The following is a 13,638-nucleotide window of genomic DNA, read 5'->3' as shown; positions in this document are numbered from 1 at the left end:
CCATCCATCCATCCATCCATCCATCATCCATCCATTATCCATCCTTCATCCATCCGTCCTCCATCCATCCATCCGTCCATCCAGCCATCATCCATTTATCAATCCATCATCTATCCATCTATCCATCCATCATCCATCCATCCATCCATCCATCCATCCATCCATCCATCCATCCATCCATTATCCATCCTCCATCCATCCGTCCTCCATCCATCCATCCATTATCCATCAATCCATCATCCATCATCCATCCATCCATTTATCCATCATCCATCCTTCCATCCAGTTTCAGAACCAGCTGAATCCCTTTAAGGTTCACTCCATTGCCTGGAGCCTATCCCAGCTGCTGTTGGGTGAATGTGGGGTAAACCTGAGACAGGTTTCTTGTCTGTTGCAGGACACTTCTCTTCTGAAAACTTTACTATCATAGTATTACAGTTATCATGTAACTTAAGTGATGATTAAAAAGAAGAATATGACAGAGAAAGCAGTGGGTTTAATTTAGTGCAAAGTTGTTTTAACCAGTGTTAAAATCCCAGCTCTAATTCCAGTGTAAAAGTGTTTGTAACTCTTATAGAAAGTTCATCTCAACCCTCTTCCTGACCCACTGAGCCTGTTTACATGCTCCCAAATCTTTTTCTGATGTCTTGATTTATTTTCTAGGATCATCCCACATCAGCAGTCACCTAAAACTGAAGACTCTGATGAACGCTGGGATGGTTCCTCTTTAACTGGTGTGTTCTGAAGATTTACACTTTCTGTTCTGCAGAGAGAAGCCTTGTTCCTGATTCTGTCCTGGACCCGGACCTCCTTACTGCCGATGCAGTAGAGGATCACTTTTTAATGGAGGCGGGCTCCTACGAGGAGGTGGGGTTTTTTGCACAATGTCGATTTGCCTGGTTTCTTGTCAGACGGCTCATTGAATTTGCCCCCTGCAGGACTCGTCTGCAGGTCTGCAGCTGCAGGGCCGGGCCATGCGCTCATCTCGCCGCTGCATCCCTCACCAGCAGTCCTGCCTGGGTTACCCTCTACCCTGCTGTGACCCCTGCGACACCTGTTATTGCCGCTTCTTCAATGCAATCTGTTACTGCCGCCAAATAGGCCACACCTGTGCACCCAGACGCACCTAGCCACTTTCCTGATGGCTGAGCAGTGACACGGAACTGTTTGACCTGTTGTCCTGTTTGTATTGTGTTTTTATGGAATAAACATTGCAAATACTCCTAGTAGGGGCTTTCTCCATGTTGGTTATTAGTGGTTCTGTTGGTAAAGATCAGATGGAGAACCGATGTTTCTCATTGCCTTTTATGCTTGATTCTCTTAAGGATGGAAGGTGTGTCAAGACAGTTTGTAGTTTCCTCAAAGCATTTCAGTAAAACGTTGAGATCAGTACAAAAGCAAACACTGCTTCTTTTGACATGTTTTATTCTGTTCATGCATTGGATTCACATGAGAAAAATACAAGGGGCAGTAGTGGATCCTGAAGGGAAGGAGGACAACTAGAGGAGAACAACCTTTCGTTCATGCTGACTCAAAGAAATTAAAAAATAGACTGATGTAGAGAATCTGAATGGGAGGGGGGTGCAGAGGAACTGGGCGCTTCTGCTGGGCATGCTCAGTTGGCAGCGATGGTCTGGTCCATCCAGCTACGCAGCTCAGTGACTCGGGCATACACACCAGGCATGGAGGTGCTGCAGGTTGAGCTTCCCCAAGACACAATACCCACCAGAGTCCAGGCTCCGTCTTTCTGGCAAACCAGGGGACCGCCAGAGTCACCCTTAAGAAAGAGCAGAGGGAAGCGGGTCAATGAGAGGCAAGGAGCACAGCTGTGGTGGCGGCACGGTTGGAGAGGCGCCCACCATGCATGAAGAGGCTCCGGAGGCACCGGCGCAGATCATCAGATTTGTGATGTTGCTGCCCCAGTAGTTGCTGCAGTTAGCGTTGGTCAGGAGGGGCAGGGAGGCCTGCTGCAGCAGAGCGGGGGTGTTGGCATCTGAAGGACAGTTTCACAAATTCTCAGAGTCCAGTCAAAATCTTTCAAATACATCTGACTTTTCAAAATACACACAAAGAGCTTCTGAGAAACATGAGTCTTTAATGGATTAATTCAGCAAACCCAGTTTCATGTCAGTTCTGAGCTTCTGATTGGTCGAGGCTACTTACTAGCGTGGTGGGTCAGACCCCAGCCAGAGGTCATACACATCATGCCTCCAGGGAAGTTGTCGCTGGTTTCAGCCACACACACGGGGGAGACGTGGGTGTTAAGCTGGGCGGGGGTGGCCAGCTTGATGAGCGTGATGTCATTGTTGATGGTGTAGGAGTTGTACTGAGGATGCTTGAACACCTGGAGGGAAGAGAAACCATGAGAGGGGCAGACAGCAACTTGACAAGATGCTGGGAAAAAGCGGTTCTGTCGCTCACCTGACCAACATTCAACACCTGGATGTTCTCAGCGTTGGAGTTGCGGTCATGCTCTCCAAGGATCACGTAGTGAGAAGTCCTGACAGCACAGCAGCAACACCTTGGTTACATTCACCAGGAGACAGTCACAATGTTGCTGTTTGACACAAAGGATTACCTAACGTTGCAGTGGGCTGCAGTCACCACCCAGTTCTCATTGATGAGAGAGCCGCCACAGAAGTGGAATCCAGACCAATCCTGAAAGAGCAGCTGCATGTGTGAGAGCTGCGACACCAACATGACTCTGCTGCTCTGTGAGGAGAAGTGTTCACCTGCAGGGACACCTGCCAAGGCCAAGAGTGAGGCACCGCCTCCTCGCCATTCACAATCCGAGAGTAACCGGTCACGATGGGGGAGATGGCAGGCCTCCCACAACCTGTTGACATCACCATCATCATCATCATCATTTAAATTTTATTTAAGGCAGATTACAAACAATATTCTCATTTTCAACTGCAGCCTGGCAGTCATCATCATCACCAACAAAAAAGTGAAAAGTTTGTGGAGGCTGGTCTTTCTGAATACTGGAACTGTCATTCAGCATTGGATCTGCTGTTCTTAAGGAGAAGCTCTGTTCAGCGTGCTGACACCCCCAACACTGCGGCCTGAGTCTCACCATGGGCAGCACCAATGAAGGCGAGGCAAGAGAGGATCCACAGGAAGGCCATGGCTCGATCATGTCTGCATGGTGGAGTCCTGGAGGATTTATACCCCAGCGGAGGGGCATGATTGGTTGGAAACAAGGGGTGTCTTATCAGAGAAGTCTGGGAGATTGGACAGATGGCACTGATGCAGTCTGGTTTTCCACCTGGAGAAGCAGGAACATGAAGGACAGACATGTGAAACTAAACAGACGGACAAACCACAAACAGTCCAGGTCCGCTTGTGAGTCTGCCACTTTAACATGTCTCTGAGACCAAAGGGAGTGAAGTACATGGGAGGATCACTGATTTCAACAGAAACTAATACCAAAGTGCACTAACCGACAGAACTGATAACTAAAGTTTTCACACTAAAGTGAGTTCACACTTGTGTCAGTCTTGTGTCAGAAGCCCATTATTCTTTCCTTCAGAAAAACCTCCAGACATTTCAAACCAAACTTTTGGAAAATATTTCAAAGGTCCACTTAGACCATGGGCGCCCAAAGTGGGCCCCCCAGCCAAATTTGGATCACCAAGGGTTATCTTTTGGCGGGCCAAGTCGTGACTGCAGAAGTCGCAGAGACTTTAGTTAAAACCCCTTACCCGTTTCCCATCGATTCTCTGTGGTGTCTCAAATCTCTACGGCTGTAATATACTTTCAGCTTCCGGGTGGCGCTGTTAGAACTGTGGCTATGGGTGAAACCATCTACAAGTGAGTCAGTCCTGGGCTTTTTTGTGTTAGAAATTCCCAGAAACCTTCATGGTCACTTCTGATACTTTTAGCCGCGTTTTTTCAGCTAGTCAAGATGGAGTGACAACGGCAAACGGATGAAGTCTGAGGACCAGCTCCACGTCTCTCATTAAGATCCCAGTTTGCTGTTTCATTATTTTCTAATTTTATTTCATGACATGCAAAAAAATTTAGCATTTGACCCGCAAACTGGGATCCCGTTGAGATTTTGGCCCTTTAAGTGGAAGCGTTTTGACACCTCTAATTTAGAAGAATTCACATGTTATTGTTTAAACACAACAGTGCAGACAGAATAGGAAAACACCTGCAGTCGTCCACATAAATGACCACCTTAATCCTCCGAGATGAACAGTGATGTGAACTGTCAGGAAACAGGAGTCGTGACCTCACACTTTCATGGTTGGATGTCCACATCAGCCTGTTATCAACAAAGGTAATTTATGAAAGCCTGATCCTGGGCATACATTTTCCCCAAAAGTACTTCTTTGTACTTTTCTGTACTTAGTGTATTCTTCCTCTCCATTTCATGGTATTTAGAGCAGATCTGAGGTGTGCTGTTGAACATTCTGCTCATCAGTTTTTCACAGCAGAGGAGAGTTGTCCTCTCTGTCTTCAGTAAAGGAAACAGTCCCACAGTAAACATGATTTGACACTTATTTCTAGAGTTGTGAAGACATTTGGAAAAGCTTTCTGTGTATCTGTTATTGCCAGTGTCTGTACCGGGTAGAGCTAAGCTTGCTGCCCGGACCATAGACATAACATTGATAATCTTTGACCCGATCTGCACGATGAAAATCAGCTGGGCTGGGGTATTGACCAGAGTTTGTTTGCCCCAAGCAGCAATGTTGTGTATATGGATTCAAAGACTCTCAAATAATCTTCATTGTTTTTGAAGCTATGAGGTTAAAAAAACAAAACCTTTAGTAAAGTACAAACCTTAACTTCCTGCAAAAACTACTGTCAGTGTCTGTCATGGTTTGATTGCTCCCCCTCCTCTCTGTCCCCCCTCCTGGTCACAGTTGGCAATGCTGTCCTGTGGCCCTCTGCTGTTTTCTTGTTTTGATGCCACAGGTGTTAAGGATGAGGGCGGGGCATCCTGACACACCTGAAACTCATCACTCTTCTAGTATTTAAGGCCATTTTCTCCACCTTCACCGTGCCAGTCTGCAGTGGCACTGAGCCTGCACTGACCCTCTGGTCTGTTTCTCTGAGTTAATCTTCTGTTCTTCAGTCTGCCCCGGACTCTGGAGCTCCTCCACCTGCTCTGACCTTGTGCCTAGTGGTGGGCAGATGAAGAATTGAAGCCTTTCATCCAGTGGTTTCACTCAGTGCAGTGTTTCTTGAAGCTTCATTTGCTCTAGTTGGACATCCTGTGGACACAAAAACATCCGCCTGTGAGAACGCCTGAGGAAAAACATGTCAGCAAAGTGAAAAAATTAAACAAAACATGAGCTTTGCCATATATTTAACTATTTATAAATGGATAAGTATAAATAAATTACTTTTTTATTGACAAAAGGAAAATTATTTTAAAATATAAATTATTTCCAGTGAGATGAGGCTGGAGAGGGATTTTTATTTTATGGTTTCTGTTGCCAAATTGGGACTTTTAGTTGTCTTTTGGTTGTGTGCAGTCTGTGAAAAGGAGGGGGTGACCCCATATCAGGGGTCAGCAACCTTTAACGCTAAAAGAGCCATTTGGTCCAGATTCTAATGGACCAAAACTCCTGAGAGCCGTAAAGGTCCACCTCAAAGTTAGCAAGATACACTTTATGTTTTTGTGGCCATTCATTTATAAAATGTAGCTTTGAAATGTTCTCTAAGAGTTTTTTTATGTAAAACAAATTGAACTTCTTTCACTTTTGACAGCAGCACATACAAGCTCCTTTCAAAATAAAGCACATCCTGTGTTAAATCAGATCCCTCAGCTGCAGCAGATTTACTACATGAGATTTTCTGTTATAACTTTTGTGTTCCTTCATCCTTTTTCTTCTTTTACTTGTGAATAAACACAACAATAGCGTAGAATCCAAATTTTTAAAAAATCTATTCATGTAAATGCAATAAGATAATGTCACTCTGATTATGAACCACTCTGACCTTTTCTCAGTCTTTCCTGACAAGTCAAAAATCTAAACACAAATTAATTACCGTATTTTTCGGACTATAAGTCGCACTGGAGTATAAGTCGCATTTTTTTCAAGTAATTTATTTTACAAACTGGTTGAAAAAAACGATATTACATCATCCTGGAAGGTAAGTTATAACATTCATAAGTGAATAGAAAACAGGCTGAATATGTGTCAACACATATTAGCATCATGAAAAAAACGAAAAGGTGTAGCATTTATATAACATAACAGTTTTATTTAACTATAGCCTCAAGAACTCATCAACTTTGTATCTTTACTGTAATTAATTGCACACAATCTCACTCCATATCACTAAATCCCTTAAATTCTTCGTCCTCTGTGTCACGTCTGAATAACTAAAGTAAATAAAGTAATTGCATAGATCACCATAAGAGGGCACTCTAGACTTACGGTCCATATCTCATCATTAAAAATTCGTATATAAGTCGCACTGGAGTATAAGTCGCAGGGACATTCAATCTATGAAAAAAAACGCGACTTATAGTCCGGAAAATACGGTAGTTAGCTAAGTTTGAAGCTTTCTTCAAAGCCAAAGAGCCACAGTGGAGGAATAAAAGAGCTGCATGTGGCTCCAGAGCCTCAGGTTGCAGACTCCCGCCCTAAATTTAGACAATTTTCCTTGTGTTAGATTGGCCTAGTTATCTTAATGTACAGAGCTCTTATTTGTTACCAAGTAGTGCTATGAAAAGTTCAATATAAATGAATATTGTTGATTGATCAAAACGGTTTTGGTTTCTAAAGGGTGCTTTAAGAAAAGCCTTTAAGTGTAGTGAGAAGGGTGGAGGAGAAGCATAATGTGCCCAAGATGTTTTATTTCATTCCTTCTGACTCTCTGCAGCTCTGCATCTCCATCTTCACACTCACCGAAGGTAAGATGTATTTCAGCGCTCACTTTCCTTCCTTCTTTCTCTGCATATGAACCATTGACCGTGTATACCAACACTCCCTCCCGAACTTGTCAAATATGGACATATTTTCCAGGCCTCTTTCCGCATCACTTTTTCATGCTTTAGGTGTCCTAGCTCATTGTTTTTTGAAGTGCTGGCTGTTCCCATTGAATCAGGGATCCCAATCCCCTGGGACGCACTAACCAATACCGGTCAGAGGGCTGCTTGGTACCAGGCCACTGCCAGGAAAAATAATACATACTCTAACTTTGACTCTTTATCCTTTTTGTTTTCTGATTTTGATGTAAGTTTTAGCTCGGAAAACTACCGGATTCTGTTCACCACATCCGCCTGTCCAGCAGAGTCGCATAACATAAAACGGCTGCTCTCTTGGACCTCTAGCTTAGTTACAAGCCCAACGTCAAAAGTTAAGGAAAGCTTATCATAAAGACAGTTTCTTTGGGGAGAAAAGAGCCAGTGAGGAAACCCAAAAAGAGACATAAAAAGCTGTTCATGAAAATGAAACTGTATCCATGTGTTATTTGTAGTAAATAAGCCCAGGGGTTACATTCCCCTCTTCTAAAAATCCAGCTGTTCTCAACGGACTAGGATAGCACAAGGGTTACTCATCACTATTGGCTCCTGTGGATCATCATAAACCAGACGTGTGACAGGCTTGATCGTTCAACCAGAGTGGCAGGTATAGGTGGGCCCGGTACTGCTATTTGTCTGACCAATAGAAGGGAGCTCTCCCCGTTCTAGATCTGTTTCCTCATCAGGGTCTTCAGGTAGCACATCTGGTATCTCTACAACAACTAAGAGGTCTTCTGCATCACTTGCTGGTAGACTGTGGTTTTCACAAGGACCTAGTTTATTGTGACTGAGGTGGTCAGTAACATGTTCTAGTGCCCGGGAGATAGACTCTTTTTGAGCTGGGGGAAGGTTCCATGGCTGGTCTTTCTCTTGCTCTGACATCTTCACTTCTGTATCAGCTTGGAACTCTGGATTGGCATGTTCTCTTGCCTTTGCAGCTGAACGAATCACAGGACGACGAGCCACATGCTTCTCTTCAGATCTACAAGGATACCTGACAAGTTGTCCAATTGGCTCATGATGGGTGCTCATGTAGTGGACTACATTAGGAAATGAGGCTGTTGTGTGGCCCGCTAGACCTTACTGCATAGAGAAGCCCCATTCCACAAAAGAATAAGCAGTGGCCCACTACTTTAAGCTTCTTTAAGTTTCTTGAACATGTTAGTCTTTTGTCTGCAGGTTTTACCAATGGCAGTTGGTTCCATCTCAAACTGCATCCCTGATTTTTAAAATTACAATGTGATTCTCCTTCCTCTGCGTCAAACACATCTTAGCTATATTTTTGAACACCTAAATTGATGGTTTTTAGCCTTTGCACTTAATTTCTATTCATCTCTAACTGATGACTACATGCTGCTGTGAAAAAGAGCAGCTGAGAGAGCAGAGAGGGTGGGAGAGAGGGAGCATCACTCAGAACTCACACCAGCCAGACTGGATGAGGAAGAGTACAGCTCCTCTCCAGTGTAGGAACTTAGTTACACCTATGGGATTACTGACAGAAAGGTAATGACACAGCCAGCCTGCACACTTTACACTGCAACTACCTGTTTCTTTTGTGTGTCTTAACAATTTGGGGCATCTGTTCCTTAGAGTTATTTTTACACTGAGAAGCAAACTAACAAAAAGTCCCTCTACATGTAAGGAAACCAAATAACACCTGCTCACATTTAGAAGTTGAGCATTTTACGCAACAGGGCACAGATTTTAATACTTTTTATAGTTCAATTTGTTAAGGATGAGTTAAAAAAAAATCTGTAAATCTATTTTCTGTAATTGTAAGATGACATGCAGTTTGGTCAGAAATCCTCAGACTGCAGAGACACTCGGACGAAGAAAAAAATGTTCAAAAAAGCCAAAGTCAAACATGGCTGTAAGATTTTTTAAAACTTTTATTGTCGGCTTCCTCGTGTTCTGCTGAAATGCAGGTCAAGGTGACCTCATGAGATCCAGGTGACCCACAGCTTGGACTTGTGATCCATCGCTAACATTTAGTTGGCTGCAAGGATCTGGTCGACCCACCCGCGGAGCTCGGTGACACGAGCATAGACAGCAGGAGTGTTGATGGAGCAGCTACTGCTTCCCCAGGAGACAATCCCAACCAGGGTCCAGGCGTTGTCTTTGGTGCAGACCAGAGGACCGCCAGAGTCTCCCTGAAACAACATATGTTGGAGAGATAAGCAGAGAGCACAGGAAAAGGGACAGGGAGGATTCTTTTATGGGGGGGTTGGATTACCATGCAGGAAGTGGCACCAGCTCCTCCAGCACAGATCATGACATCAGAGATGTTGCTGCCCCAGTAGACCCTGCAGTCCTCGTTGGACAGAAGGGGCAGGGAAGCCTGCTGCAGCTTGTTGGGAGTACTGGGAGCTGTGGGAGACAGGGAGGCAGTAAGACCTTCTGAGCCTCGGAGCAGCTTCCTTTGCATAATCGTGTATGTGTATGTGAGGGGAGTACCCAGGTAGTGGGTCAGGCCCCAGCCAGAGGTGACGCAGGTTGAGCCAGGGGCGAAGTAATCGGTGGACTCAGCAAGGCAGACAGGGGAAACATGGGTGTTCAGTGTGGCGGGGCTGGCCAGCTTGATGAGGGCAATGTCGTTGTTGATGGTGCTGGGGTTCCACTGGGGGTGGGTGAACACCTGAGGAGCACAACAGGGAGTAAACAAAGCGTGGGGGTGAGGGATGGGGGTCAGGAAGCGGACTGGCTGATCTCACCTGACCAGGAGTCAGAATCTGGATGTCCTCGGTGCTGCCAGCACCCTTGTCGTGTTCTCCAACGATCACACGGTGATACGTCCTGCAGAAAGTCACAGACCATGATCCAGCTACGCTCCCACAGGACTCAGCTCACTGCCAGGCCACCAGCCCAAAACAGGCACATAAACATGCTCATAGAGGTCCCTAGACTTTCTCTGTATACAGAAATTAGTTCCTCTGTTTTAATGAGGGACTAATGAGTGACTGTTTTAAACTCTGCCTGTACATCTTCAGCCTGTTCTCCTTCTGGTCGCATTTCTCATTTACAGAGGTTGAGATCATAACAAATTTTCCCTTTCCAAACGTGTTCAACAGTTTTAAACCTTTATTAGATTGTGAGAATTGTTTAAATTCTAAGCTTTTAAAAAACTTTTGTGATCCTTAAATCAAACCTGAACATGAATTCTTTTAACTGTTAAACTTTTTTGCTGACATGTCTTAAAGGGGCAATACCATGAAAAACCTACTTTTTGATCTGTTCAGTGTATTATACTGTTCATTCCTCTATAGAAAGAACCCCAAAGCAGATGTGTGTGGAGGAGGAGTCTGAAAGCTAGAAAGCAGGTAAGACAGTAAGTCTAACCTGCTTTAAATGTTTCAGGACCATTATAGAGCACAATCACAACCAGTGAAAACATATTTTTGCTGCAGATTCACATTTAGAAAAAAACTGCTGCTTTTGTCCAAATGACTCTGGATCAGGGAAGAAGAAGGATGAACCTCCAGAGGACTGACCTGACATTACAGTGAGCAGCGGTCACCACCCAGTTCTCGTTGATCAGAGATCCTCCACAGAAGTGGAAGCCATTGCTTTGCTGTGGGGTTAAAGACCAAACAGACGTGAGATGCTGGAAAAGAAAAGCTTGAGAGCTGCTAACGTCCTCTGGCTTACCTGCAGGGATACCTGCCAGGGCCAGGAGTGAGGCACCGCCTCCTCACCATTCACAATGCGAGCCTGGTGAGTCACCCGAGGGGCGATGGAAGGGGTGCCACAACCTGGCCAGAGGACAAAAAGAAGATTGGGTGGTTTGTTCCTGTTTTCTACTCCAATTGCAGACAGATTATTCTTTCTAAAATTTTAGCAAAGAGCTGCTGGCAGAAATTTCATTTTTGCTCTGCATAAATGACAATAAAGATTCTTGATTCTTGATTCTTGATCTGTGTGTGACTTTCACATAACACAGGCCAGGTCAACAGCATTTATGACTCAGCTGGAGGTCAGAGAGAGTTCTGCTCCAACTGCTGTAGCTGCTGGATCTTACAGGCCAACAAAAGCCCAACGGATGATGTGAGGAACTTCGGTCAGGTAGAAGATATTGACACAACCTGGTCCACTAAAGTCACTGAGCCTGAGTGAACACGTTTGCATGAGCTGGTCTCACCGTAGGCAGCGCCAATGAAGGCGAGGCAGGACACGATCCAGAGGAAAGCCATGGTGACGAAGACGATGCAGATGAGGACTGAGCTCCTGCTTTTATGGTATAAGCTGGCAGGCCTTAGCCAATCAGAATAGTTTTTTGAAGGTCATCAGCTGTTTATCAGACCTGAGACAGAGGCAGAGTTCCCACAGCTTTCACGCCCCAGAACGCTGCTCTCTCATTGGCCAGGTTTAAAGTAGGACTGCTGCAGTTTCTTCAACTGAATTTGTTTGGAGCAAAAGAATAAAACAGGGAAAATATGAGAGGGGTGCAACAGCAGACTTTATTTCATCAAAGAAACTCAGTTTGAAGACGAGTTGTAGAATAGTTTTGGTCGTCTGTTTTTTTGTTTGTTTTGGGGTAAAAAGGCTGTAAATAAATTGGAAAATGAGGCTGGTGGTGAAATAGTTTTAACACTGCTTCACCACTGATGGGTGATTGGTCAGCAGCTGTGACCTTTGACCTGAAGACCTTTCGAAGTGGAGGCAGGGGATGTGTTGAATCTCTGTAGCAGTGGGTCATCATCCTGAGACTCAGGCTCTACTGATTTACCGATCTGACTTCACCAGAACTGATGATTTCCTGCAGTTTGAACTAATGTCACACGATCAGAAGTGGCACTCATCAAACTCAATGATTGTTTTATTCACAACATTTCCAGGCGAGATCTTTTCACCACAGCACCTCCTGATGGAGGTGTTGACTTTGTGATAAGTGTGAAGTGAGAGCAGCTGCTGTGTGCTGGACCCAATGACAGTCCATGACAGGGGTGTCGAACTCAATCGCACAGGGGGCTAAAATCCAAACACAGCTCGGGTCGTGGACCAAACAGGATCAACATTTATTGAACACTCTTAAAGTTACATTTTTAAAACTTTAAAAATGTAACTTTCTAACATAATTATGAATAAAAACAGGCAGGAATATTATTCAGAATAAATCAACTTAAACCTTAAATAACTTTCAATATTTTACTCTCAATAAAAATATATTTTGTCACATTTATATAACTTAACTTAACGGACCATTAATAACAATAAAATAAAATGATCTGGAGGCCCGGATAGAATTACCCAGGGGGGCGGATTCGGCCCCTGGGCCTTGACTTTGACGCATGAGGTCTATGACAGGGGTCCTCAAACTTTTTCTTGTGAGGGCCACATAACTGTTTTCTTCTTTGATTTGGGGCCGGAGTCGGTTTGTAGGATAACAGAAAAAGTGCAGCAATCACAGCCTAAATGTAGAAATGTAAGTTTTTCCATAAAGCCACACATAGCCAAATTTTAAATAGTTAATTTCTGCAATCTTCATAAAAAACAATACCAAAACATTTTAAAAACTACATGTAGCATTACCTGCAATATTACTAGTGTGAATGCTGTAAGCTGAATTTGGCTGCTGAAGATGCTAGTGCTGATAGTTGAAGATGCTGAAATTGATAACTAAAAATGCTGAAGCTAACAGCTGAAAATACTATCAGCTCTAAAGCTGACAGCTAGCTAAAATGTTAGTGAAGTGAGCATGTAGTTGAAACATTAGCTAAACTCCAAAATAGCCTAAAAAATTGAGGAAAAGCCAAAATTACCTAAAACAGCAGGCATGTTGCTAAAATGTTACCTAAATGCCAAATTAGCCTAAAAACTGGTAAAATGTCTCATTTTACCATATTAGCTAAACTCCAAAATAGCCTGGAAATCCTTAGTAACTGTCAAAACAGTCAAAAAAGCTAGCATAACAAGAGCTGAATATTTTAATAGCTGAATGAGCTAAATAGCTGAAAGAACTGTAGAGCTATGGATGTCCAAAAAGCGTACAGAAGTAAAATAATAATAAAAACATAAAGAAAAAGTGAATTACTATGAAACCAATAAATATTCTGTCCTCTCCCATCATAGTTCAGACTGCAGAAGGGTGGAATAAAAAGTCTCGTTCTATGTGGTTCTCAATCTGCGTTTCTGTTTGTGGGTGGCCGGGCCAAATGAGGAGGCGGGCCTGATCCGGCCACAGGGCCTTAGTTTAGGGACCCCTGGTCCATGAGAGCTGGATACATCACCCCCTCCTCCCTGGCATTGCAAATGGGAAGTACCCCCTGGTCCCAGAAAGTCAAAAATCCCATAGACTTCAATAGAGAAATTCTATTGGTTATGCTATTGGTCAGAATAAACATTTTTGCTCTGGTATCTCTTTTTAACATGTTCTTAAGATAATTTTAACGTCATTAATTTAATTAATTTAACATAATTTTTTTTCAAGATATTTTTTCTTTATCTCAAGTTACCCAAGTTATAAACTGACCAATCAGATGCTTTGGTAAAAGCATGTAGTGTCTGCTGGCCCCACCTCCAACGTTTGAAATGTTTTTGTTTTTTCTGAATGAGTCATAGGCTGGTGCTGGCACTGAGGTGAGGGGCTTCTGGTCACACGCATGATGGTGTCAGAATTGATCTGTAGCCGGAAGCATTTATTTCATTCATTTTCATTT

The 13,638-nt window shown here is 43.8% G+C and overlaps 3 protein-coding genes across 3 annotated transcripts in view; 1 reads left to right on the top strand and 2 right to left on the bottom strand.

Annotated features, from left to right (window-relative positions):
- Positions 1–1,226, top strand: part of agrp (agouti related neuropeptide) — a 30,845-nt gene extending 29,619 nt beyond the window's left edge. Inside the window, exons 6-7 of the mRNA XM_036210711.1 lie at positions 770–867; positions 939–1,226. Of these exons, the coding sequence (XP_036066604.1) occupies positions 770–867; positions 939–1,130 (290 nt within the window). The 3' untranslated portion in view covers positions 1,131–1,226. The remainder of the gene's footprint in view (positions 1–769; positions 868–938) is intronic.
- Positions 1,227–1,408: 182 nt separating this feature from the next.
- LOC112138616 (chymotrypsin A) lies at positions 1,409–3,201 on the bottom strand. The gene is made up of 7 exons (XM_024261191.2): positions 3,077–3,201; positions 2,733–2,836; positions 2,579–2,658; positions 2,422–2,500; positions 2,164–2,344; positions 1,860–1,993; positions 1,409–1,777 (listed from the first exon to the last, which is right to left on the bottom strand). The coding sequence occupies exons 1-7, from the start codon at positions 3,126–3,128 to the stop codon at positions 1,616–1,618; spliced, it is 792 nt and encodes a 263-aa protein (XP_024116959.1). The 5' UTR covers positions 3,129–3,201; the 3' UTR covers positions 1,409–1,615.
- A 5,653-nt stretch (positions 3,202–8,854) lies between these two features.
- LOC112138615 (chymotrypsin B) lies at positions 8,855–11,229 on the bottom strand. Its single transcript, XM_024261190.2, has 7 exons — positions 11,121–11,229; positions 10,631–10,734; positions 10,474–10,553; positions 9,697–9,778; positions 9,440–9,620; positions 9,219–9,352; positions 8,855–9,135 (listed from the first exon to the last, which is right to left on the bottom strand). The coding sequence occupies exons 1-7, from the start codon at positions 11,170–11,172 to the stop codon at positions 8,974–8,976; spliced, it is 795 nt and encodes a 264-aa protein (XP_024116958.1). The 5' UTR covers positions 11,173–11,229; the 3' UTR covers positions 8,855–8,973.
- Positions 11,230–13,638: the final 2,409 nt, after the last annotated feature.

Source organism: Oryzias melastigma, unplaced genomic scaffold, assembly GCF_002922805.2.
Source record: "Oryzias melastigma strain HK-1 unplaced genomic scaffold, ASM292280v2 sc00184, whole genome shotgun sequence".
NCBI classification, from domain to species: Eukaryota; Metazoa; Chordata; class Actinopteri; order Beloniformes; family Adrianichthyidae; genus Oryzias; species Oryzias melastigma.
The sequence above is the reverse complement of the archived record's forward strand: the minus strand, read 5'-3'. Positions and strand labels throughout refer to the sequence as shown.

Excerpts from the sequence above, each read along its gene's own strand:
- LOC112138616 (XM_024261191.2), bottom strand. The coding sequence starts at position 3,128 with ATGGCCTTCCTGTGGATCCTCTCTTGCCTCGCCTTCATTGGTGCTGCC. Across the intron at positions 1,994-2,163 it reads GGGTCTGACCCACCACGCTA|ATGCCAACACCCCCGCTCTG; the intron begins GTAAGTAGCCTC and ends ACTGTCCTTCAG. Across the intron at positions 1,778-1,859 it reads CCGGAGCCTCTTCATGCATG|GGTGACTCTGGCGGTCCCCT; the intron begins GTGGGCGCCTCT and ends CTCTTTCTTAAG.
- LOC112138615 (XM_024261190.2), bottom strand. The coding sequence starts at position 11,172 with ATGGCTTTCCTCTGGATCGTGTCCTGCCTCGCCTTCATTGGCGCTGCC. Across the intron at positions 9,779-10,473 it reads GCTGCTCACTGTAATGTCAG|GACGTATCACCGTGTGATCG; the intron begins GTCAGTCCTCTG and ends GACTTTCTGCAG. Across the intron at positions 9,353-9,439 it reads GGGCCTGACCCACTACCTGG|CTCCCAGTACTCCCAACAAG; the intron begins GTACTCCCCTCA and ends TGTCTCCCACAG.